The sequence below is a fragment of the Dama dama genome, chromosome 3 (genome assembly GCF_033118175.1).
Source record: "Dama dama isolate Ldn47 chromosome 3, ASM3311817v1, whole genome shotgun sequence".
NCBI classification, from domain to species: domain Eukaryota; kingdom Metazoa; phylum Chordata; class Mammalia; order Artiodactyla; family Cervidae; genus Dama; species Dama dama.
In genome coordinates, this window is record NC_083683.1 from 59,191,730 (window position 1) to 59,218,073 (window position 26,344).

The window sequence follows — 26,344 nt, forward strand, 5'->3', positions numbered from 1 at the left end:
AACTCCCGAAGTCCACCCAAACTCATGTCCATCAAATTGGTGATGCCATCCAACCATCTCATCCTCTGTCATCCCCTTCTCCCCCTGCCCTCAATCTTTCCCAGCATCAGGGTCTTTTCAGATGAGTCAGCTCTTCGCATCAGATGGCCAAAGTATTGGAGTTTCAGCTTCAACATCAGTCCTTCCAGTGAACACCCAGGACTGATCTCCTTTAGGATGGACTGGTTGGATCTCCTTGCAGTCCAAGGGACTCTCGAGTCTTCTCCAACACCACAGTTCAAAAGCATCAATTCTTCCGTGCTCGGCTTTCTTTACAGGCCAACTCTCACATCCATACATGACCACCGGAAAAACCATAGCCTTGACTAGACGTACCTTTGTTGACAAAGTAATGTCTCTCCTTTTTGGTATGTTGTCTAGGTTGGTCATAACTTTCCTTCCAAGGAGTAAGCGTCTTTTAATTTCATGGCTGCAATCACCATCTGCAGTGATTCTGGAGCTCAGAAAAATAAAGTCAGCCACTGTTTCCCCATCTATTTGCCATGAAATGATGGGATCGGATGCCATTATCTTAGTTTTCCGAATGTTGAGCCTTAAGCCAACTTTTTCACTCTCATTTTCGTCAAGAGGATCTTTAGTTCTTCACTTTCTGCCATAAGGGTGGTGTCATCTGCATAGCTGAGGTTATTGATTTCTCCCAGCAATCTTGATTCCAGCTTGTACTTCCTCCAGCCCAACATTTCTCATGATGTACTCTGCATATAAGTTAAATAAGCAGGGTGGCAATATACAGCCTTGACGTACTCCTTTCCCAATTTGGAACCAGTCTGTTGTTCCATGTCCAGTTCTAACTGTTGCTTCCTGACCCGCATACAGGTTTCTCAAGAGGCAGGTCAGGTGGTCTGGTATTCCCAACTCTTTCAGAATTTTCCACTATTGTGGTTCACACAAAGGCTTTGGCATAGTCAATAAAGCAGAAATAGATGTCTAGAGAACTGCAAATTAACTAGAAGCTACATTCACCCTGGAGACCACAATTTAGAGGAAAAACCTAGAAAATGAATTATACATTAAAAAGGAGCTTTGCTAAAATATGTCAAGAGACCAACTTAACTTGGGATAAAGCCTTGCCATTTGCCCTTATATGGATCAGAACAGCCCCCAGAAGCAGGCTTAAATTAAGCCCCTTTGAAATATTGTATAGGCCATTTCAGGTTTATTTTTAAAAAGCCTGAATTTGGACTCAGGGAAGATGGTTTTTTGAGACACTCGTTTGTCTTCTTCTTGGTCTGCTAGCTTTCCAATTAAAAGTCATTATTCCTTGCCTCAACAGCCTCATTACCAGATTAACTGGCTTGCAAGCAGAGCAAGCTTAGGCTCTGTAACTAATAATGGAAAACGTAATTCACCATCAGCATTGATTCCTCTCCCCAGAAGCAACCACTTTCAACTTTTTGAGCTTTTTAAAAAATTTACCATCATCTTTCTAAATAATATTTTATTGCTATTTTAAACATTATTAAGATGAAGACCTACATTTCTTTTATTAAATTATAAAATGCTGGTTTGTTTTAATTAGTTTTGGTCACGCTGGGTCTTCAGTACTGTGTGCAAGGACTACTCCCTAGTTGCGGTGTGTAGGCTTCTCATTGCCATGGCTCCTTTTGTTGCAGAGCATGGGCTATAGAACTCACTGGCTCAGTAGTAGTTGCTCTCCGGCATGTGAAATGTTCCTGGACGAGGAATCGAACTCATGTCCCCAGCATTGGCAGGAAGTCCAAATGCTGTTTTTAATTGGACGGTCCGGGACAAGGTCTTGTGAGCTCTGATGGAGACATTTATTTTTGTCCTGCTTGCTCACTTTGAAGAGGTTTTGCCTTTCACTCATTCCCCCCTCCGCACAACACACAGCTGTAGAGATGACTAATATCCTTTTACGTAATGGCTTGGTAGAGAGCAAAATCAATCCCAAATATCCCCATTTATTAAGAATAATTTTATACTTTCTCTAAGTTGACCCCCTAGGACATTTAAAACAAAATTTTTGTGCTTAATGTTTAGCTTTGCATCTGATACCTTTTTCTCCCTTTGGCTGATCTCTTATCAAGTTCTTATATTTTGGTAATAGTTAACATTGATAGCTGCTTTCAATTTTTAATCTTTTCTACCTTTGAGATGCATGCTAAGAGGGTCAGTTTACCCCAGGGATTGAGAAAACACTGGGAGCCAGATCTAACCTGCCACCTGATTTTGTATGACCAGAGAGTTAAGAATGGTTTTTACATTTTTAAATGATTGGAAACATAAAAACTGTTGTGATGCATTAAAATTATAAGAAATTTATATTTTGATGTCCATAAAGCTTGCTTGAAACACAAGCAAATTCATTTTTATACTGAACACCACAACAGTTATACAATGGAAGGAGTTGTGACAATCTGTAGCCCATAAAGCCTGAAACATTTACTATCTAATGTTTACAGGAAAAGGTTGCTGACCCCAGTTTACACTCTTTCCAAGGTCCATCATGAAAAGGGATGTTCAGATTGGACAAATCATTTTAAATCGACCATGAGTTTTGTGTTCTTTGTGGGAAAGTTTGCTCTTCTTTCAGGAAATGCACCTCAACCAGATTTCAAATCACACACTGGAATGAGAAGAGTTACAATACAAGAAGGTAAGATACCTGCACAATATTGAAAATAGCTGTTTTTATTATGGGCAAAATCACCTATGTGGAAATACAGATTATGATGTCCTCTGGCAGGCAAGCCTGAGACTATGAGTGATGGAGAACCCAGGGCTCCTTCCCTGCTGGTCCCTGGAAGCGACGCTGGGGAGGAGCAACTTAGGGGCTTTTGGATGGGAACTAGGAGGCAGGCTTTGCCACCTGTGGAGTGGAGGCCAGAGACAGCCAGAAGCAGCCCCCTACACGGGGACTCCCAGCAATTTGTCCTTTCTCCAGTGCTCATGTTTTTTACTTTTCCTCCTTTACTGTGTTATTTGGCGTCACCCTTGTGCCTCCAGGGGCTGAACACTCAAATTTCAGGAACCAGGCTGCATAGGTTTGGGTTTCAACCCTTCCATGTATTAGTTTTGTAATTTGGGGTGGGTTCCATAAGCCTGCCTACTCTGATCTATAGCAATGTGAGAATAATATGATTTGTTGCTTTAAGTCAAATGGCTTGTTGCAGAGCAGCACATAACCTCAAAACTCCTTTAAAAATACCTTTGAAAAAGCATTTATCCAGTTTTACCTCCATTTTAGTCTCCTTCCATTATTAAAATGTCACGTCCTCTACTGTATCCTCCATGGTGATGTCAGAGTCATTTTTATAAAATGTTGTTTCTCCAATGTTTAAAATCCTTCAAATTCTCTCACCTGACTTAGAGTAAGACAAAAACTTTTGCATTCTAAATCTATGGGATGTCTCTAATTTCTCCCTTCTCTATGCCCACAAACCTGCCTTTGCACTCTATGCTCCAAGCAAATGGAATCTTTGCCATCACTGAACACTGTGATCTTTCTACACCTCTGTGCTTTGCACTGGGTATTTCTTCTCCCTGAGATATCCTCAGAGAAGGAAATGGCAACCCACTTCAGTATCCTTGCCTGGAGAATCCCATGAACAGAAGAGCCTGGTGGGCTGTGCAGTCTATGGGGTCGCAAAGAGTCGACACGACTGAGCAACTCACACACACACAAGATATCCTCTCCACCCTGCCCTAATCTGTAAAAACTCTCATCAAACACCTCAGGGATTACCTTCTTCAAAATTTTCTTAAAAACCTTCATTCTCAGACTGAGTTAGATGCCTTTCCTTTTTATGTGCCTTTATCACAAATTAAGAATTGGAGTAATTTTTTTTTTCAATTCTCCTAAGGTATATAGCTAGTATTTTTCTAGAGGTATCAGAGAGATTGTAATCTTTTATATATAATTAATATCTTAGGGTTTATTTCTCTGGGGAAAGGAAGGGAACTGCCCCCAGTTAGAAGGGCTGTTCTAAACTATAGATTCTTTTGAGAACAAGAATTAACCATCTTCATTACTAACATAGGGCCTAGTTTGTGCTTATTCATTAAACAAGAACATGTGAATAGTTATTATCTTCAAAGGAACTCAAATGAAAAATACAGAAATAATCCAAAAAAGTTTTTAATTTCTGAGAATACCCAAGATACCTAAGTAAGATGTGGTCTCTGACACATCTTAAACCAATCTGTATGTTCCAGTGTCTGGTACATAGTAGGCACCTGATGGTCTGTGGACTTGTCTGTCTGTTCCCTTTACTATTTAAATGATCTGCATCTTGAGTTGTACCCAGATGGGCTTTGCAGTGCCACTAGGTGACCACAGGTTTGAAATCCCAGCCTAAGAACTACTAGTTTGAATGACCAAGAAGATAAAAGTTCTTGAGAATCTGACAAATACTTAAAATTTCATTTCACTTTGAAACATAATCCTTGACCCATTATATGTTCACTTTGAAAATGGAGGTGGTGATATGAGACTAAGAAATAAAAAACCTCTTATCATAAAGTCTCAAGAAACGTGTGAAGTATAAATACAGTGAAACTTTAAACAGGTATCCAACCAAACTTTTATTGGGGTTTTATTGCAATCTACTTTCGGCAATAAGGGGAAAGTAACCATAAGAACTCTGATCAGATTTTATTAAACAAAGCACTTTTGCATGAATGCTTAATGTTAGTTGTATAGTCAAGCTCAGCTTCCAGTATCAACTTGAGTACCTCGTCATGGGAATTTATGCCAGAATGACAACAGTAAGGCATTGCAAGATCCTAAATCACCTAAGATGAAACCATATTTTACATATAACTTTTAGGACAGTATACTAATACTCTACAATAAATAAGGATTTAAAAAATGTGTTGCTTAGCCCTTGTTGAAATAAATTCAGTTATTAGCTCATTCTTTAAGTACTCCAGTTAATAAAGGTTTGATTGTACTTCCAGAACTCTGACTTTTCCAAAGATAAAAAATTAGTTAAGGACAAAAAATTAAGCTTAAAAGCAACATTCACACTTGCCTTTAAAAGCATGTTCACATCATATACCAGATAATTTCCTCATGCCTGGAAACATGGTTTATGTGGCAGAAAGTCATATGCAAAGCACAACTAGAGGGCAATCCTCCCGTCTCCACATCCTCCAAAAAGCCACACTTGGCCTCAGTGTAAAAGTTATATTTTATTGCCATGCTACAAAATGTATGAAGTTGGCACTGACAGGGAGAAATAGAGAACAAGGGTGGGGAGGGCAAAAGGGCAAAAGATGTTGTTACATATACAACAAGGTTTAATCAACAGTGGTAAATTTTGCCAATATTAAAAATGCAAACCAAAATTTAAAATGCTGATATGAAACAGCATTAAAATACCATTTATGCATAGTACAGTATCACTTATGTCTTATTAGAGAAATATGGAATGTTTATAAATGAAATTAACCATAAGGGGTAAAATTCATATTTCATGTACAATTTGGCAATGGTAGTCCCACTGTTAGACAATTTTTTTATAAAATACAAAATCAAAAATCTAATAAGCTACCTTTATACAAAGTTGCTATATTTATGCCTTTACGTAGGAAAAAAACATTTATAATGCAAATTAGGACATACAATAATCTTACAATATTATACAATGTAATGAAAATAAGAACATAACACAAAATTTGTCCTTTATAAAATGTATATTTTGCATTTACTAATGCAAATGTGGCACACTGGTGACTACTGTACTATTAATACCAGTCTGTTTCCATGCTGTTATTATCCAATTGTCATAGAACTGCAATTGTAATGATGCTACAAGAGAATTTTTATACCAAAAAAATGAGGAAGTAGGGATGGGGAAGAGGGATGTAAAGAAGAGCAAAGACAGGGTGCTGGTTTGGGCAGAGTATATTATGGTATGTCATAAAATATTTGTTAGTTTTTCAAGCCAAAAACATTTTCTATACATTCTATGATTTCGTACCAATGCCTTTATTCAAATTTGGCAAACATCAGGGAAAAGGTAATTTAGTACCATATACCTCACATATCAGAGATAAGAAAAAGATGCCAATACATTAGTTATTTCTGAATGTTGTCTCTGATGGTATGTCTGTTTCAAGGAGATATACATATATATATATGTATATGTGAATATACATATATATTTATACACACACACACTACACATTGCACAAACACTTGGACATTATGGGTTAGGAACAGCACAAGGGGAAATGGGATGTATTTTTTAGCCTGCTAAAACCTTTACCTTGAGGCAAAAATATGGTGGCACATTATTGGGAAATTATGAAAACATAAGGCCCCTGTCCCATTTTTAATAGAACATTATTGAGGTACATTTTTATATGTTGTGCCACAGATTTTTTGGGAGGGGGTGTGATAAACACTAGCTTAACTTATTGAACTGTGGGGTCAACATTAATATCTATAAAAACAAAGATTGCTTGGCAAATTTTCTTAAGTCCCAAATGTGATCTATTCTGGATATACTGAGAAGTGAAAAGCTTTTTGCTGAGTCTTCAAAAGTAAAGTGCATGTCTCATCACTCCACAGCAGCAGTAAATAAAAGGAACTATTTGCCAATCTTCCTGGAGGGAGGGAAGGCACCATATTTTCATTTTTAAAGGAAGATGAACCTGGGAAATAAAATACACTGAGAAAAAAACACATGTTATACCCATATCAGTTTCTAACCATGGTCTGGGATAAAAGCTACTATGATCCATACAGATAAAAGAGGATTCCATTAGGGAGAAAACACATGATCAATGATTATATTTCCAAAGCCAGAAAGTGGGATCACATGATCTATCAACAGAACAGAGTATCTAAAACTAGGTCTGTCTCAGAAAATCTGAAACATATGGCCACAATTATATCCCAATAAAATATCTCATTCTAAAATGTACCAAGTAATTGGTACATTCTTCCAGGACAGAGCTTAATGCCCATTACTAGACTATAGCAAAGGACAAGTAGTGTTCTACATTACTTTTTATTAAATAGGGACACGGGATTTCCAGAGATATCTAGAAATTAATACCAGTTGTATACATCTTCCCTAATACTCATAGTACCTAAAAATCAAATTCTTAACAGACAAATTGGTCCCGTTTTCAATTTTAAAGCACACAGTATTTAAAGCATAAACTGCAATGGTTATATTATAGTTGCTTAAAAAATATAAAAATTAATCAGCATCTGGAAGGAAAAATGAAAAGGCTAAGAGAAAGAAAGAAAAAAAAAAAAGTACCCAACCTCCAAAATAAGTAAATAGGTCAGCCCTTTCGTTTGGAGGTTAACGTTCTGTCCTGACTGCTTGTTTCCGAGAAAACCATATGCACTGGTTCCGTCATAGTTCTTATTCCGCATTACAAAGATCATCACATAAATTTGGCACAATTAGCAATCTACTCAGAAGAAAGCATAGGTGGAACAATACATGAAATGGAAGCTGCATGCCTACTACACCACTGCACTCTTTTTAGAGAACAGTGACCACTTTAGTAAGCACCAAATTCACAGAAAAAAAAATTCTGCTATGCACATAAACCAATGGCACTGAAAATGATAAAGACACCTTTAGTAGTTTATTTTCTTTATAATGGTCCCACCCTATTATTTTGCTAATCCACTCACTGTCCTATAATTAGGGCATTTATGGGACAGGTTGGCTGCTATATGACTGAAACTTTTTCATGCTAAATTAACCTTAGTTACATCTGATAAATCCAGATCATAATCTCAGAAACTTCCTCATATTTAGAGGAAATGGTGACATATTTTGCAAGGTTATCCAACCTTCTCTTGTTTCTCCAGGATTTGGGACACTGGAAAATTCTTGACTTTCCAAGAGCTAGACATATGAACTCTATAATCAGTTTATATAAACTTCATTTTCAATCCTAAATTATGACACAATCTCATTGCTGTAAGACTTCCACTGTACCTGCTATGCTGGCAATAATTTTAACACTCTATTAAAATCAAGGGATAATCCAAAATCATTGAGTGAAAGGACAGCAGAGCTGAGGAGCAGTACAGTGGGCAAAGTGTAACTGCAGCCACGTGACTGGGGGAACCACTGCTAAAGTGCTGGGAGAGTGCCCACAGAGAAAACACAGTACCTTCAGGGAACTTTGCATGTTAAAAGTACTTCCTTTTTTTTTTTCTCTCTTCTCAGCTGCTTAAGAGATCACCTATGGACACAAGTGAAATTTAAAATTGAGAGAATGCTTTTATCAACATGAAAAGTAAACAGCATATAAATAAATACTGGACAAGGGCAACCCTGTTATAGAATAACAGTTAAGTTCCAAATGAACCTTCAAAACCACAATTGGACAAAAATGCAAACTAAACAACAATGAACACATACCAATTTCAAAACTATATACAAACTCAAACATTTTAAATTGAAAAAGACATGAAGCAACAAAGTTAGACATCCCAAACACCAAAGGAAAAACTGAAGGTAAATGGTAATCTAATGGCACAAATGCCTCCAGAGAACAATGTTACTGTAAATAATCTGTAGGACAGAAACTTTGAAGAGATCATGGTTCAGATTTTTCAAATGTTTTTGGATAAAGTGACCTGAGACTGATTCTTGAGCCTATTTATAATTCTGATTAAGATACTTGGGCATGCCCTTCAAATGACATCATGAGATGATGAAACAGAAAATCTCATCTCTTTCCTGCCTTTCAACACACCAGTGGGACACCACGTTCACGAACGTAGAACTTTCTAGAAATGCTGAAGGCAAAGGAACTGGCTGGTACACAGGAGGTGTGGTACTTCTATTTCCATTAGATATGTTTTGGCTCAAGTCAAAAAGCCTACAATTAATGAAATAAAGGATTCCTCACGTTACATGCTGGAGGCCACATACCATGAACAGTGAAGCTACAAATAGCACTTTCAAAGCTACAGTTACCTGTTAGCAACGCACGTTATCAAGAGGCTCTGTTTTAAATGCCAACCAGGACTTACACATGAATGATATACATGAGTTCAGAATCTTGATAAAAATCGACCAGCCCGTCACTCACTTCAACTCTCATTTTAAATAGGCACTGTGAAAATGGGAATGCTGCTGGACAGTAATGAGTAGTATATAATGAAATTAGTGTTCTTTTATGAGTACCTGCTCTACATTAATTCCCTTTAAAGAAGCACATGAAATATTCAGAAAAAATTTTTTCTATCAGTCTATAAAAGGAGTTAGTGTTTAGAAATAAAAATGAAGCACTTGCATCTTCATTTTTTAAAAAAAAAAAACTTCACAAAGGTGCAAATAATGTAAATGCTTTCCAGGGCTCACATGGGCAGATCAGTACTATTGTGTCTGGTTTTCCGAGCTGTGCCATCATCTCGTGGCAGCGCTTTCTGCAGACTGGACATAGCAGCAGTCCTCTCGATGTCTATCACAGCATACAGCTCTGTGCGCCTGGTGGGGGTCTGTGGAAGGGGGGTGGTCGGCGTTTTTGGAGTTTGAGGGTTGTCAGAGTCACTGCCACCTTCCAGGTCAACCTGTATGTAATTGAGCTGCCTGTGTTCTAAACTTGGGCGTCTGATATCAAAGTTAAAGACTGTCGGCGTACAGTCCCGACGCCTTGAGTACTCTAGTTTGTGAGCACTTGCCGGCACTGTTACGTTCTCTGTGTTGACATAGTTATGCATCGGGTCTAGATTGTTATGGTAGCCGTTCAGAGACGGGGTCTTTGGTCCTAAGTTGTCATCTTCATCCCTACTTAGCTTGCGGGCTTCCCAAACAGGAGGCAAAGATGGTAGATTTTCGTAGTTTAACAATGCAGTTCTTCTCTGAGCTGAGTTGTTGATATTCTGGGTATCTGAGGTACTGGTGGACGGCAGACGACCTCTCCTGAACCCTGAGGCACTGGGGAGAGATAGGCCATTTAGATTTTCATACACCAGTTTGTTAACAGAGGGCACATCTCTCCGCTCATCACTGTCATAGCCAGTGTCCCATTCTGTGTTATTTGCACCACTTCCACTGATTTGATCTCTTCCAAGTTGTTCCAGTTTCTCTTTTTCCATTAATTGCTTCTGAACTGGTGTTGGTCCTAAGACAAATTTAACTCCTTCAGGTTCAAGAAGAATCTGAGGGTCCCTGTCCTCAATATTACTTGACTCTTCTTTTGGTGTGTTGCTTTCAGCATTAGAAACTCTCGCCTCCAATGGGACATGCACACTTGTGCGGTTTTTCCGTTCTTCTTGCACACCTGTAGTGTTGACATAGGTATGTACCTAAAACAAAACAGGAAAGTGAGTAGCTTTTTTAAAAGAAAAGAAAAAAGAACAAAAAATCTGCCTGACTATGTCAATTAATTTTTATTAACTTTCTAAGTATATTCTTCAAGGCTTTTGGACCTGTTTTTTACTAATAAAAAGGTTGGGAGGAGGTGGGAGAAATGTAGAAATGTCTTCCTAGCTTGATAAAAGAATAACTACTTCAAAATAGATGTGACGGTGAAACATGATAAGCATTCTATAAAAAGTCAGGAACAAACAGGGATTATTACTTTGATGTTCTAGAAATTCTCATCAGTGCATTAAAACCTGATTTAGAAGTAGGAAATAACAAGTATTAAAAAGGAAGAGAGAAATGTATCATTATTTATAGATCTGACTATATAAAGAGATAAACCTTATTAGATTTAGTAAGAGTTCTGTAAGATACACAGATATAAAATAGGTTCCACCTAGTAGGAAATTATCACTACTTAGAAAAGCTCATGGTATTTGGGGGAGACAATATAAAAATGTTTAGAAGTCTATACATAAAATCTGAAAAACTCAAAAAATAAAACTCAAAAAGAGGGATACTTAATTATAATAAAAACTCATTTAACAAGTAAAAAATTCAAAGAAATGGATTTTAAAAGTGAAAATTCCTTAATGATAAACAGTCATATTGTTGACAAAAGATAAGTACAACTAATTAATACAGACAATGTTCAACCAGATACATCATTCCTAAAATGAAAATAGACTAGCTGGGAATATTAAATTGCTCTGTTAAAAACACTGACAACAAAATCTGTTTTACTGCTAGTAGTCTACTATTTACAAAAATTGTAATATAGAAAGCTTTCCTTTGAGGTTATTGTAAGAGAACTGACCATGAGTTTTGTCCATCTTCATCTATAGATGCACCTCTCCTGTGGACCCACAAACTTAACTGGAATGCTGTTTCCCTCAACACCTATACATATTTGGGTATATATCAGCAAATATATGCTCTGTCCTCTGAAACTTCACTACAAAGGTCACATGCAAAAGTGATAACTAAAATTCAAATTGACTGAAACCTTCAAGTGTTAGCATGATAATACTCTAACCCCATACAATGCCGTGGGACAGCAGCACATGCTTACTTGTTCCTCAGCCACCAGCAAAGGATGTGTAGATTCTTCACCTACTGAGGGCAGGCGGGCACTTCCCACGGAAGGATGTCTGCTGGAAGGGTGGGATGAAGCATCTCCAAACGAGGGATATCGGGGATATCCATTGGGTAAGTTCTGAGCAGCAAACCCTGGAGCTGAGTTTGCGTTTATTGGTTTAAGAAAGAATGTAGGGGTAGGGCACAGAGAAAAAGATGAATGAGGATACAATCAGCACTGCGAGGCTTAAGGAGGTGTTTCTCGTAAGACACACAAGACACTGGAGCAGGACAGCACCTCCCTCCACTTTTAACTTTCCATTAACATTTAAAATAATATGAAACACTTTGTGTTTTCATATTTAAAATGTTTATAATTATAGCTAACAGTTTTTCAAAACTCATAACTACTATATTTATGTTAGCCAATGGTAATTTCTAACATGGTATAGATTAAATACCCATAGTCTATAGTTTATAATAGAAGAGGGGAAAATAGACACTTACTTGTAGGTGTTCGAGGTGTCCTAGGGACCTCCAATTCTGTCTGATGGTTATTCCTTTCAACCACGGGTTCCTCCACTACGTTTATACTATTATTCTGCATAATCTCTTGTAACATATTAAATAATTCTTCTGCACGAGCACACTTAAAGGCAAAGATTCCTACAAATATAAACCAGAAGAAAAAAATATGGTCACACCATCTAAGAAAGACAAAGGAGCACTTGTCAAAGAACAAAATTATAAAGGAAGCATTCTGTGCACCAATAGCAAGAAAGGCCTTTCAAATAAATGTCTGATAAATTAATTATATTTCTTGTTTCAAAACACAAACCCAAAAGAAAGTTCACAGAATAATTTTCATTTGTCCATGGGTGATGGCTCAAAATAAGGAAGGCAAAAACAAGATTTGCACACTTTCTCTAGTCTGCTTTCTAACAGCAGGGGGAGTCTAACCTATCATTACCACAGGAATCCACCATTTGAGAGGAGCTTGCTCTGTGGTTTACAATCATTACCTTGTTTAATTATTGGATTACCATTCCACTCTGATACAGAAGGAATTTGATGCAAGAGGTTCCCCAACTTGTCCAAGCACTTTCAAGAAGTAGATGGCAAAAAAATAAAACTATGTTCTGCTTAACTCCAAAGTTTAAGTTCTTTCTCCCAAGTTGTAACAGTAAAGTGAAAGTCACTCAGTCATGTCCGACTCTTTTGCAACCCCATGGACTGTAGCCTGTCAGGCTCCTCCGTCCATGTAATTTTCCAGGCAAGAATACTGGAGTGGGCTGCCATGCCCTCCTCCAGGGGATCTTCCCAACCCAGGGATCGAACTCAGGTCTCCCGCATTGCAGGCAGATTCTTTACTGTCTGAGCCCCCAGGGAAGTCCTATAACAGTAAAGACAGAGGAAATTTCCTGGGACTAAATCATTTACTTACTTCAAATCTTAAAGTTAATATGAGCCAAAATTCTAGATATAGAAAACCTGCTTAATAAATGTAGATAAGTGAATACATAGTGTACTATATCTCCTTTTTAAATAATTCGCTTATTTGAGGCTTTTTTTCATTCAGGATAAAAGTAAAACAGTAATTTAAACATATATAAAATAATTGAATTACAGAGTGATATTCAAATATGATGATGTTTGGAGAAAAAAACAAAGGCTCTACCTACCTTGTCCAGTTTGACACCTTCGACCACTTTCAAAAGAAAAGAGATTTGAATCATAACCATAGCGTCGGAGGCAGAGGTAGTGCCATTTTACCGAGTCACGTTTGCGAGTGTATAAAATCAGTTCTGTGTCTGTAAGTTCCATTATGCCAGAACCTAACTCATTTCCATCATCATCCACATTAATGACCTAAAAAAAAGTTTAATTAGTGCTAACTTAATGCTCCTTCTTGGCAGTCATGAACATATTTCACTAATTTCAGGAAAATGTACTATTGCTGATTGGTTCAGTTATTGTTATTTCATTCAACAACCAATGGTTTTGTATGGCATGGATTACGTAGCAGGGCAATACCTGGTTCATATCCCCAAAGAACTCACATTCCCACTGAGGAGGTAAGATACACAAAGACAAAGGCAACATCACAGAACTGTAAATGCTTAACTAACCTAACAAATGAGTACAACAGCCGCTGCAAAATGCAGGAACTGTAGCCAAGGGTTGTTGGAGACGCCTTCACATATGAAGAGAAGGGACTTTAGCGGGGTTTTGGGTATAAATAAGTGCATGCTCAGTCACTAAGCTGTGTCTTACTCTTTGCAGCCCCATGGACAGGATTAATAGCCCACTAGGCTCCTCTGTCCATGGGATTCCCCAGCAAGAAGGAAATAAAGAGAAAGTGAGTTGGGGGGTCAGGACTTGGGGGGCACACCCTGAAGACACAGTGCCACAGCAGAGACAAGGAGGGTGCATTTGAGAGACCAAGACGGGACTGGCACCGAGTCCTTGTCAGGGAAGGCCTTGCACTGCTGAGTTTCAGAAAATGGCTAGAGACCTTAAAAACAGATAACACTCGGGGGGAATGTACTATACGCCCGGGTTGGGCAAAGTGCTTTACTTGTATTTTGTCATTTAACACGAATCCTAAACTGCAGGTAATACTATTGTCTCCATCGCATACAAAGGAACAAAGACTTGGTGACAATGTAACTTGTCAAAGGTCACAAAGCTAAGAAGCAAGAGGGCTGTGATTTACACCAAGGTTTGTGTGATCCAGAGGCTGACTTATAGCAGACTGAAGTCAGAATATGAGAGGCATTAATGGCTGTGGGTGAGTAGGGAATGGAGCACTTTGTGTCTAAGTAACAGAACACCACTGAAGTTTTAGAATAATGGAAGAGGAAGATAAATCTGATGTCAACTGCAGGATGGATCAGAGGTGACTGGAGGTAGAGTTCAGTTACGAAATTATCCAGGCATTAAACAATGACTGGGAACTAGTGACAGGACTGAAGAGGCACCTATAAGATGGCGATTTAAAGACAATATTATCGGGTCATTTCAAAGAGGGCTGATGGGACCAAATCCAGGGTCTCTTATCACTGTGACCAAAGACTGAGTTCTCTGGAGGGTGTAACAGTCAATCAACAGTGCTGTGTTTTCCTGACGGAGATATAATATTTAGCCATTCATATCCATGACTGATGATATAGGGAGATATAAGATTTAGCCACTCATATCCATGACTATGATATAGGAAGGTAATAAATGTAAAAGTCTTTCAAGTTGGGGGAAAAAAAAAGTATTATCAGAACTGTGTGGTTCTAATTGGATATGGAAGACCAAAGGAAAAAAGGATTTCACACTGTCAGTAAAAAATGTTGTCCTTGTTGGTTAAAACAAGAAAAGGCAGAATGAACAAAAAGGAAAATAAAAAGAGTCTGAAGATACCAGTGAGGAAATAAGAAATGTGTTAAGTGAAGTAAAAGAAAAGCATCCAGGTAGGCAGCAAGAGCTACAACTCATCCAGTTTTTACTGACCTTAAACTTGTTCCGATGGTTATCTGGGACAGTGTCTTTATCTGGACAGCTACAACAGCTACCCATGGCTTCTTCAGAAGACCATGTGAGCACTACATGAAAGATAATTTGCAAAAAATTATTAGATATACAAATCCCAAAACAGAAAAAGACTCTAGAAATCACCTAACATTAGCCCTGTATTATTTTAATGAGGAAAACTAAGCCCAGGAAGGTAAATGGCTAGAGCTAGACTTCATACAACTAGCTGGAGAATTTTACTCAGCATCAACAAGAATAATTTTGTGAGGCAGACTTCACAGAAGCCTCAAATTTAGTTTGCAAAAGTCTGCCTATTTTAAAACTAAGAGAAACCAATTTAAGGTTTCATACATAACACTATTATACTTAAGTCATTCATGAAATTAACCCTTTATGGCTTACTAGGATTGAATGTCTATCTTCATTAATAAATTTCCAAAAGGATGACAGACTTCTGACTTGTCAAGTATTTTGATTCATACTGTGCACTGTAGTATTCTTTATGGATCCCTCCAGACAAATCTGGTTAGTAAGACCCAAAAGCAAATCTGGAATAGTTCATTAAGAGAGAAAAACAACTCAAAATTCAAACAGTAACACAAGAGAATATTGGCAAAACTCTAAGTGTGTCTATCTAATCCTTTCCGACAGAGGGTAAGTGATAAGTGGTTATAGTTACATTAAGTGTCCAAGAACACTCCAAGTGAACAAAGGAAACTTCACTTACAAACAAGGGAAAGAATCAGAATGGATGTGAAAGTATTTGAAAAAAGAGGAAGGGAAAGAAGCATAAGAAGTTACTAAACATTAAAAATACAAATCTGATTAAAGCTTGTCTAGAATTCTTCAGCAGATCTTTACTACCTTCAGGAAAAATAAATGCAAAAGTTCAAAAAGTCCTTTACATTATGGTCCTTGTCTACAAATCCAGTCTAATCTCTCACTCCTCTCTGCTTCAAGCCCCACCCAGTCATACCAAACAGTTTCCCGAGAGCGTCTTATTTCCTCACACTTTTCCACGCTGCTCCTTAAGATTCAACTCAGAAGACAGTGCCTTTTCTGACTCCAATCAGGTGGGCAAGTTCTATTATGTATCCCCAAAGTACCCTGAGCTTCCCAGTATCACAGCCTCTTCCACACTGTTTACTTAGCAGAAATTGTGATCGACTGTTTACTTATCTTCTGTTTACTATCTATCTTCTTCCTTCCACTTTGAGCTCCTTTCCAGGAAGGATGGAATTTATTCATTCCTGCTTTCCATGTGCCTTACATAGTAACTAGCACACAGTAGACGCTCTAAGTCTCTTGTAAGCTAAATGAACTGCACTAAAGGAAGATAAAGAATGTTGGCAGGTATAAGGATTAAACATTTTAAAAAAGTATACTAGTGTATAAACCAAAAGAAGTGATAAATAAAATAGTAAAATTAAGATTCATATTTCGTGGTGTCCTCGCACTGGTCAGAATGGCCATCATTATAAAGTCTAAAAAAATAAAGAAGGTGTGGAGAAAAGGGAATCCTACTACACTGTTGGTGGGAATATAAGTTAGGGCAGCCACTATGAAAAACAGTATGGAAGTTCTTTAAAAGAAATGAAAAATAGAATTGCCATATGATCCAGCAATCCTACTCCTGGGCAAAAATATCTACAGAAAACTCCAAGTTGAAAAGATACATGCACCCCAATAATTGTAACAGCACTATTTACAATAGCCAAGACATGGAAGCATGCTCAACATCCATTTAATGATGAATGGATCAAGATGATGTATATACACCTTAAAGTGAAAAGTCGCTCTTTGCGACCCCAAGGACTACACAGTCCATGGAATTCTCCAGGCCAGAATACTTGAGTGGGTAGCCGTTCCCTTCTCCAGGGAATGTTCCCAGCCCAGGGATCAAACCCAGGTCTCCCGCACTGTACAATGGAATACTACTCAGCCATAAAAAGAATGAAATCTGGCCATCCGCAGCAACATGGAGGGACCTAGAAATCACTCACTCACTAAGTGAAGTCAGACAGAGAAAGACAAGTAACCCATGACAGAGCACTTCTATGTGGAAACTAAAACGCAACACAAATGAACTGACTTACAAAACAGAAACAGGCTCACATGCATAGAAAGGAAACTTATGGTGACCAAAGGGCAAAGGCGGTGGAGGGAGGGAAAAATTAGAGGAGGTCTGGAATTAGCAGATACAAATTACTATATATAAAATAGATAAAACAACAAGGTCCTACTATATAGAACAGAACTATATTCATTATCTTGTAATAACCTATAATAAGGAAGAGAACCTGAAAAAGAATATACATATAAATGAATAATATGTATATATTTACATATATATACTGAGTCACTTTGCTGTACACCACAAACTAACATAACACTGTAAATCAACTATACTTCAATTAAAAATGTAAATAAATTTATATAGGGAAAGTGTGTGATGACATAATAAATAAAAAATCTTGTTACATACAGGAAAAAAAAAAGACTCCTATTTGGTATCTTGTAACTCATATGCCAGCTAAGTATCACGGTGTAAAGATGACAGTCAATCGTGTACCGCTCAAGAGTCATGAGTCTAAAGGGACAGACAGAGCTGTCAACAGAGTGCATTATGATAAACCTTGTATTAGATCATAAGAAGACTTCCATGGATACAGAAAGAAGCAACTAACTTTCTGCATTAGGAAGGGAAGAAGCAGCATTTGAGCTGGTACTCTAAAAGGTGAATAGAAACAGTGTGCTAGGCAAACCACAGAAATAGGCACTAGATAAAAAAGTAGATGCAAAGATAAAGGTCATGAAAGGTGGTGCTATCCTCAGGAGAAAGTGAGGGATCCAGTACAATGAGAGTGTGGGGTAGGCTGAAATACAAGCAGGAGCCAAACTATATACCCTCAACAACAACCGAGGGGTCTGGGATGCCAACTAACTAACTTGAAGCTCACCTGCCTCCAATGCCCCCGCAGTCAGATGGACAAGACTCCATCAGGACACTTATCATATTCTACTGTCATGTTCAGCTGTCTCACCGGCCACTGCACTGTGGTCTCCATGAGGAGAAGAACCTTGTCTTCTGAATTTTCTAGGGCACTAAACATACTGTTTGACACAGCAGACAGTTATTTCATAAAAGTTTAATTTTTAAAAATTAAATCATTAAGTGTTTGGGACTTCCCTGGCAGTCACAGGTTCACTGCAAGGGGCACGGGTTTGATCCTTAGTTAGAGAACAAGATCCCACATGCCAGACAGCACAGCAAAAAAAAAAAAATTTAGTAAGTGTTTAATAAATTCTGAGGAGACCAAAAGAATATTTTTTGAAAAATTTTAAAGCAGAGAGATGACAGAAACAAAAAAACAAAAGTCTTCTTGAAATTGCTTATCCATACTCACCACTAACTCCTCAAGAATACAAAGAGCTAAATGATTACTACAGTGTGGCTTTTACTTGAATACAGAAGTCTCAAATGAATAGTTTTCAACTATTTCTCAAAAGGAGTAGAAAAACCATTCTTCTGCTTAACATCTTCATAGGCTACCTGTTCAGGCAGCACCTCTGATTCTGTCAGGGATGTATGAATGGTGGTACAATCTACCTGGGGACTCTATCCATGTTCAGTTGTTTCAGTTCAGTGCAAAAATAATGAAAAGCCTAACATGTGACACGAAATCCTTGTATGCCATTGCAAAGAGAACAAATTTCATCCTCACAAGATGGAAAGCCACTTAAGTATTTTAAGCAGAAAGTGAGGTGGTCATGACTTCATTTTAGATACCTCCATCTGCAAGGTAAAATTTTAAGTGGGAATTTAGCTCAGAGGAAGGGAAAGCCAGTTAGAAACTACTGAAAACTGAAGTATGCCAAAGACTTAAAACTGGAGCAGCAACAGTAGCAAAGATGAAAATTGTGAATTTTAAAAATATTTAGGAAATCAAGTCAGCAGCATTGAGTGTCTAGCTAGGTATACAGGAAGTAAGAGGTAATTTTCAGTGCAGATGAAGGGTGCTGGCTCTATTACTTGAAATAGGAAAAATCTTTTCAGGTCTTCAAGAGGAAGTGATGGTGGTTAGTTCAGTTTTAGACATGTTAAACTGCGATTCCCAGAGAACAACCGAATGGAGACATGTAATAGAGTTAAGTGCATCAGAATGGGCTTGAGGGAAGAGGTAAAATATTGGGACACATGGTATTTGAAACTATAAAACAGAAGATCCTGCTCAAGAACGGGATAAAGAGCAGTCTGCTGAAGCTGAAATTCTGGGGAACACAAATGTGTAAATACTAGAGAAAACCAAGTGACGGAGAAGAAAAACAATCAGAATGGTACAAACTAAGAAAAGAAAGTGTTAAGAAGGAGGGTCCTCTCCATGATGGAGTATTAGGTAGAGGTAGAAGCCATTATGCAGTGAGCAAATGGAAGATGAGGGGTAGTCCTCCAGAGAATAGAAAAGGCTCTTTTAAGAACACAGTGAGAAAGGAAAGCCTCAAGTGACAGGGTATGCTTGGACATGGTTTCAAAAGAAAATACATTTCTTGAGTTATTTATTGTTTTAAGATGACACAGGTTTATGCAGATTTGTAATCAGTATGTCAGATCAGTTCAATTCAGGTGCTCAGTTGTGTCCGACTCTTTGCAACCCCATGAACTGCAGCACGCCAGGCCTCCCTGTCCATCACCATCTCCCGGAGTCCACCCAAACCCATGTCCATCAAATCGGTGATGCCATCCAACCATCTTATCCTCTGTCATCCCCTTCTCCTCATGCCCTCAATCTTTCCTAGCATCAGGGTCTTTTCAAATGAGTCAGCTCTTCGCATCAGGTGGCCAAAGTATTGGAGTTTCAGCTTCAACATCAGTCCTTCCAATGAACACCCAGGACTGATCTTTAGGATGGACTGGTTGGATCTCCTTGCAGTCCCAGGGACTCTCAAGAGTCTTCTCCAACACCACAGTTCAAAAGCATCAATTCTTCGGCGCTCAGCTTTCTTTATAGACCAACTCTGACATCCATACATGACCACTGGAAAAACCATAGCCTTGACTAGACAGACCTCTGTTGGCAAAGTAATGTCTCTGCTTTTTAATATGCTGTCTAGGTTGGTCATAACTTTCCTTCCAAGGAGCAAGCGTCCTTTAATTTCATGGCTGCAATCACCAACTGCAGTGTCAGTAAAGTTTAAAGAATATAGGAAAAACCAAAGGAAAGAGACAGTCAGAGACGGATCAAGACAAGCAGGGAGACGAGACTAGAGCTGAGTTCTGGGACCCGGCTCAAAAGCGTGCCCAGAGGAGAAGGAATGCCTTGTGCTCCGAGTAGTTGTCACTCAGTAGAAAGTCACTCAGTCAAGTCCAACTCTTAGTGACCCCAGGGACTATACAGTCCGTGGAATTCTCCAAGCCAGAATACCGGAGTGGGTAGCCGTTCCCTCCTCCAGGGAATCTTCCCAACTCAGGGAATGAACCCAGGTCTCCCACATTGCTGGCAGACTCTTTACCAGCTAAGTCATCAAGGAAGCCCTCTGAGGAGAGAGAGCAGAAAAGAAAAATGAGTGGAACATATCAGAGAAGCTGAAACAGATAATATCCATCATCTTTCATTTCTTCTGTAAAACAGAAGGCAAGTTTGCAGAATGAGGGACTTGAGCAGAATGTCAGTATTTTTCCCTGAGGAGCCACACAAGAAAAGCAGCAGGATTATTAAGCAGGCTATGCTGAGACTGAGAAGAAGCTGGAGAGTAAGATTATATTATTTTTCTAGCTGTGCTCAGCAGTCCAGAGGGTAGACAGTTCAACTGACCCGGGTCAGAGTGCAAAAGGACAAAGAAATGAAAGGATATTGGCAATATAGGGGTTTGAAGTGATGGGCCAACAGGTCTGCTCAGGAAAGAAGCACAGAAAGAAGAGGGCTGATGAAACAGGAGAAAACAGAGGGAGGCAAAAGGGAACAGGAGGCCTCAGCATGGTTAAAAAATCACCTTAGTATGAGTGAGAGTGGCAAACAGCTGGACAGGCTGTTCTGCTCAATCTTCCAACACAGAAGGAGACTTTTTTAAATGCAGTTTTCACCCACATCTCTGACTCCTCCTCCTGAAGCACAAACTCCCAGGCAGTGGTAAAAACAAGACACTAGATATTCTACATCTATGACAATCAGATTAATACTTGGAGACAATCTGGGTTACCTAGACCTACTAATATGCATGAATACTGTAAACACTTGATGAGAAACCACATGATCTCATAAACTCATTCAAGTTTATAACTCCGCAAAAATACAAAGAGATGTACTATACTCCCTCTAAAGGTAGCCTCTGCTTGGGAAGACCAACATTGCAACAACTGTGCCAGACATTTCAATTAGTAAACACTGTCTTCTTAAAGTCAGTTGTCCTTATTTTGAGGTCTGGGAGGTAACAACGTAGTTTTTTAATCACTTAGTTGTGTCTGACTCTTTGCGAGCCCATGGACTGTAGCCCACCAGGCTCCTCTGCCCATAGGATTCTCCAGGGAAGAACTAGAGTGAATTACCATTCTTTTCTCCTGAGGATCTTGACCCAGGGACTGAACCCAGGTCTCTGGCATTGCAGGCTGATTCTTTACCATCTGAGCTACCAGAGAAGCCCAGAGAGGTATCAGGAGGCAAAATAATTGCATTCAAAATACCGTTATTAAAATCTCCAGTTTAAAAAAACACAGTTTGTGGACTTAGTGATTTTTTAAAAAGTAAACCTCCACTTACCTAGATCTGGCCATTAATCTTCTTAGCCTCTGCTGCAGCATCAGGAGTTTAATCATACTTCAAAACCCCATGTTTTCTTTGTTTGCTGACTTAACCTAGAATTAACAAGAAAAAGTCAAGAATTTGTTATTTCTTTAAAGACAGTTTTTCTTATGAGACTTCTGGCAGCATTGTTAGTTCAGTTAATCTATTTAAACAAACTAAAAAGTCTAAATTTTTATTAAAATGTAGCATTTTAAAATTTAATATAAAATGTCTGCTGCTGCTGAGTCACTTCAGTTGTGTCCGACTCTGTGTGACCCCATAGACGGCAGCCCACCAGGCTCCCCCGTCCCTAAATGTCTACATGGTACCAATTAACACAGCCTTTTCGAAAGAAAAGTAAAAATGCAGTAGCTCTAAAAGCCCATTTTAGCCAATGGCAGGCTAATTCTCCATCTCCAGTCACTTCTCCAAAATCTCACTGTCACTCCTCCTCCCAGAGCTGACACTAGAATCCACGCTCTGAATCTTCCTAATCCACAAGGGCCCCCAGAATAAAATCAGAAGAGTCACTCATCAGAAAACAGTATCAACAAGCATGCCATAGAGCCTCAGGATAATGACATAAATTATAGCAATAAATTACAATCTAGAGTTTCAAGAGATTACAATATACTTTTGAAAATTTTCTGGCTATTCACTTTTTACAACACATGAAAAAAACTCAAATTCAAACATGAGCACTAGCCATTTACTGAATAGCTATACTATATTAGGCATTATGTTAGGGGTTTTACAAAGCTTCATTTTAATCTATATATTAACAAATATGACTGATACCCAAAACAAATATTTTCAAAACCATGAACCCACACACAAACAAAATTTTTCATGCTGGACTTCTAACCTATACATAAAATTAGTGGTTCAGCTAGGAGTTTGCTCAGCACTTGTGAGCTGCTGCTACACCCTACATTAGGGTGGGCAGCAACCAACTGCCTTTTCCTTAGCAGTTTTTTTCCCCCTCCAGAAGTTTAACATACATCATACTTTACCTCTAGCTTATAAAACTGTCCAGCTAATTCTACCATAAATCGTTCCTCTTATGTGATGTTTGTCCAGCTCTCTCTTTTAAGAGATTTTAGCCAATTAACTAAGAAAAAAAAAAAACCTCTCTTCTTTTTACTTGATCCACTCATAAGCATCCCACAACCCCTATCCTGAAAAGAGTTTATTCATAGTAAACATGATTAAAAGATGTATCCCAATATCAAGGAAAAGTCCTAAGTTCTAAAATGAAGTTAAACATACAAAAGAACCAGTGTGCAAATCTATAAAGCTCTTGATAATATTAAAAACCCTCTGTGAGAAACTCTGGAAAATTTATATTCTCACCTTCAGATCTTTTTTCTTTTACTTCTAATTTTTAAAATTGTGGGAAAATACACTTAACAAAATTTACCATCTTACCCATTTTTAAGGGTACAGTTTTAGTAGTGATAAATATATTCAATACTGTACAACCAATATCAAGAACTCTGAAACTCTACACAATTAAAAAAACAACTCATTTTGCCTCCACCCAAACACTAGCAACCAACATCTACCTTCTGTTTTCATGAGTTTGACTGAACATCTCATATAAGTAAGATTGTACGGTTTAGTTCAGTCACTCAGTCATGTCCGACTCTTTGTGAGCCCATGGAGTGCAGCGTGCCAGGCTTTACCTGTCCTTCACTATCTCCAGAGTTTGCTCAAACTCTGCACTGACATGACATGAGATTGTACAGTATTATCTTTTTGTGCCTGCCTCATCTCATTTAGCATACTGTCTTCATGGTTCATCCATGCTGTAATATGTGTCAGAGTTCCTTTCCTTTTTTTAAAAAAAACTTATTTTGCATTGAGGTATAGCCGATTAACAATGGTATAACAGTTTCTGGTAAACTGAAAAAGGACTCAGCTATACACACACATGCATTCTTGCTCCCCCAAACTCCCCTCCCGTCCAGGCTGCCACATACCACTGAGCAGGGTACTTTGTGCTACACAGTATGTCCTTATTGGTTACCCATTTTAAATACAGCAGGGTGTGCAAGTCCATCCCAAACTCCTTAACATCCCTTCCTCCCAGCAACCATAAGTTCATTCTCTAAGTCTGTGAGTCTGCTTCTGTTTTGTAACTAAATTCATTTATATCATTTCTTTTTGGATCACACACATCAGGGATGTCATACAGTATTTCTCTTTCTCTGTCTTACTTCACCCAGGACAACAATCTTGAGGTCCACCCATGTTGCTGCAAATGGCATCATTCCATTCTTTTTAATGGCTGAGTAATACTCCATTCAGAAAACTAAGATCATGGCATCCGGTCCCATCACTTTATGGCAAATAGATGGGGAAAGAGTGGAAACAGTGGCTGACTTTATTTTTCTGGGCTCCAAAATCACTGCGGGTGGTGACTGCAGCCATGAAATTAAAAGATGCTTACTCCTTGGAAGGAAAGTTATGACCAACCTAGACAGCATATTAAAAAGCAGAGACATTACTTTGCCAACAAAGGTCCGTCTACTCAAGGCTATGGTTTGTCCAGTGGTCGTGTATGGATGTGAGAGTTGGACTATAAAGAAAGCTGAACACCGAAGAATTGATGCTTTTGAACTGTGGTGTTGGAGAAGACTCTTGAGAGTCCCTTGGACTGCAAGGAGATCCAGCCAGTCCATCCTAAGGAGATCAGTCCTGGGTGTTCACTGGAAGGACTGATATTGAAACTGAAACTCCAGTACTTTGGCCATCTGATGCGAAGAGCTGACTCATTTGAAAAGACCCTGATGCTGGGAAAGATTGAGGGCATGAGGAGAAGGGGATGACAGAGGATGAGATGGCTGGATGGCATCACCGACTCAATGGACATGGGTTTGGGTGGACTCCGGCAGTTGGTGATGGACAGGGAGGCCTGGCGTGCTGCGGTTCACGGGGTCGCAAAGAGGACTGAGACTGACTGAACTGAATGCTCCGTTGTGTACATATACCACATCTTCATCCATTGCCGTCGATGGACATTCGGGTTGCTCTATGTCCTGGCTATAGTTAATAGTGCTGCAATGAACACTGGGATGCATGTGTCTTTTTTAATTATCTTCTCATGGTATGTGTCTAGTAGTGGGACTGCTAGGTCACATGGTAGTTCTATTTTTAGTTTTTTAAGGAACATCCATACTGTTCTCCATAGTAGCTGCACCAATTTACATTCCTACCAAGACTGTAGGAGGGTTCCCTTCTCTCCACAACCTCTAGCATTCATTGTTTGTGGATTTTTTGATGACAGCCATTCTGGATTGTGTGAAGTGATATCTCACTGTAGTTCTGATTTGCATTTCTTTAATAACGAGCAATACTGAACATCTTTTCACATGCCTCTTGGTCAGCTATATATGTCTTCTTTGGAAAAATGTCTGTTTAGATCTTCTGCCCAGAATTCCTTTCCAAGACTGAGTAATATTCCACTGAATAAAAACTTGCTAATCCATCCACTGATGGACATTTATCTACCATCTGGCTATTGTGAATAATGGTGCTTTGAACATGGATGCACAAATATCTCTTCAAGACCCTGCTTTCAATTATTTTGGACACAAACCCAGAAGTGGTACTGCTGGATCATTCAGCAGTTCTATTTTTAATTTTCTGAGAAACTTCCATACTGCTCTCCACAGTGTATCTTCTTTAGAGAAATGTCTATTCAAGTCCTTTGAATACTTTTTAATCAGGCTGTCTGTTCTTTTTGTTGACTTTTAGTATAAGTTCTCTATATATCAGGATATTAATCCCTTATCAAATATATGATTTGCAAATATTTTCTCACATTCTTTGGGTTGTCCTTTTCACTCTGTTACATACTGTCTGAGGTAACAAATTTATTTCTCATTACGTCCAGTTTGTCTACTTTTGCTTTGGTGCCCATGCTTTCGGTGTCATATCCAGGAAAGCATTGCCGAAACCAATGTCATGAAGCTTTTGCCCCATGTTGTCTTCTAAGAATCTCATTGTTTTTTGTCTTACACTTAGGTCTTTGATCCAGTTTGATTTAATGTTTGTATATGGTGTTAGGTAAAGGTCCAAGTTCATTCTTTTGCAAGTGGATATTCAATTGTCTCAGAAGCATTTGTTGAAGACTCGTTTTCCCCAGTGAATGGTCCCCACTGAATGCTTTTCAAAACTTATTTGACCAGACATGTGAGGGTTTATTTCTGGGTTCTCTATTCTATTCCACTGGTCTACGTCTCTATTTATGCCAGTACTACACTCTTTTTACTATGTGGCTTTGTAGTAAGTTTAGAAATCAAAAAGTGTGAGTCATCCAATTGTGAGATTGTTTTGGCTATCCAGGGTTCCAAGATTCCATATGAATTTCAGGATAGGATTACTTTCCTATTGGGGGGGGGGGGGAATCATTGGAATTTTGACAGGGATTGCACTGAATCTGTAAATCTCTTTGGATAGGACTGGTGTTTTAACAATATTGTGTATTCTAATCCATGAGCATGTGATGTGCTTTTATGTCCTCTGTAAGCAGTATTCTGTAGTTTTGTGTGTTTTACCTCCTTGGTTAATTCCTGAGTATCCTAT

General features: G+C 38.6%; 1 protein-coding gene and 1 non-coding gene across 6 annotated transcripts in view; one reads left to right on the forward strand and one right to left on the reverse strand.

The window, feature by feature from the left end:
• Nucleotides 1-5,194: 5,194 nt before the first annotated feature.
• FRS2 (fibroblast growth factor receptor substrate 2) overlaps nucleotides 5,195-26,344 on the reverse strand; it is a 102,378-nt gene continuing 81,228 nt past the window's right edge. For 2 of the 5 annotated variants that reach the window (XM_061130244.1, XM_061130251.1), the window contains exons 4-9: nucleotides 21,731-21,825; nucleotides 14,955-15,046; nucleotides 13,136-13,322; nucleotides 11,961-12,119; nucleotides 11,449-11,612; nucleotides 5,195-10,318 (exon numbers count right to left, since the gene is read on the reverse strand). In XM_061130244.1, coding sequence (XP_060986227.1) covers nucleotides 9,368-10,318; nucleotides 11,449-11,612; nucleotides 11,961-12,119; nucleotides 13,136-13,322; nucleotides 14,955-15,020 — 1,527 coding nt within the window. In that variant the 5' untranslated portion in view covers nucleotides 15,021-15,046; nucleotides 21,731-21,825 and the 3' untranslated portion in view covers nucleotides 5,195-9,367. The remainder of the gene's footprint in view (nucleotides 10,319-11,448; nucleotides 11,613-11,960; nucleotides 12,120-13,135; nucleotides 13,323-14,954; nucleotides 15,047-21,730; nucleotides 21,826-26,344) is intronic. The other 3 variants (XR_009690687.1, XR_009690685.1, XM_061130268.1) reach the window with 3 other exon arrangements.
• On the forward strand, nucleotides 14,467-14,593 carry LOC133049347 (small nucleolar RNA SNORA25). The gene has a single exon (XR_009691298.1). It is a non-coding gene; the product is annotated as a small nucleolar RNA SNORA25 (small nucleolar RNA).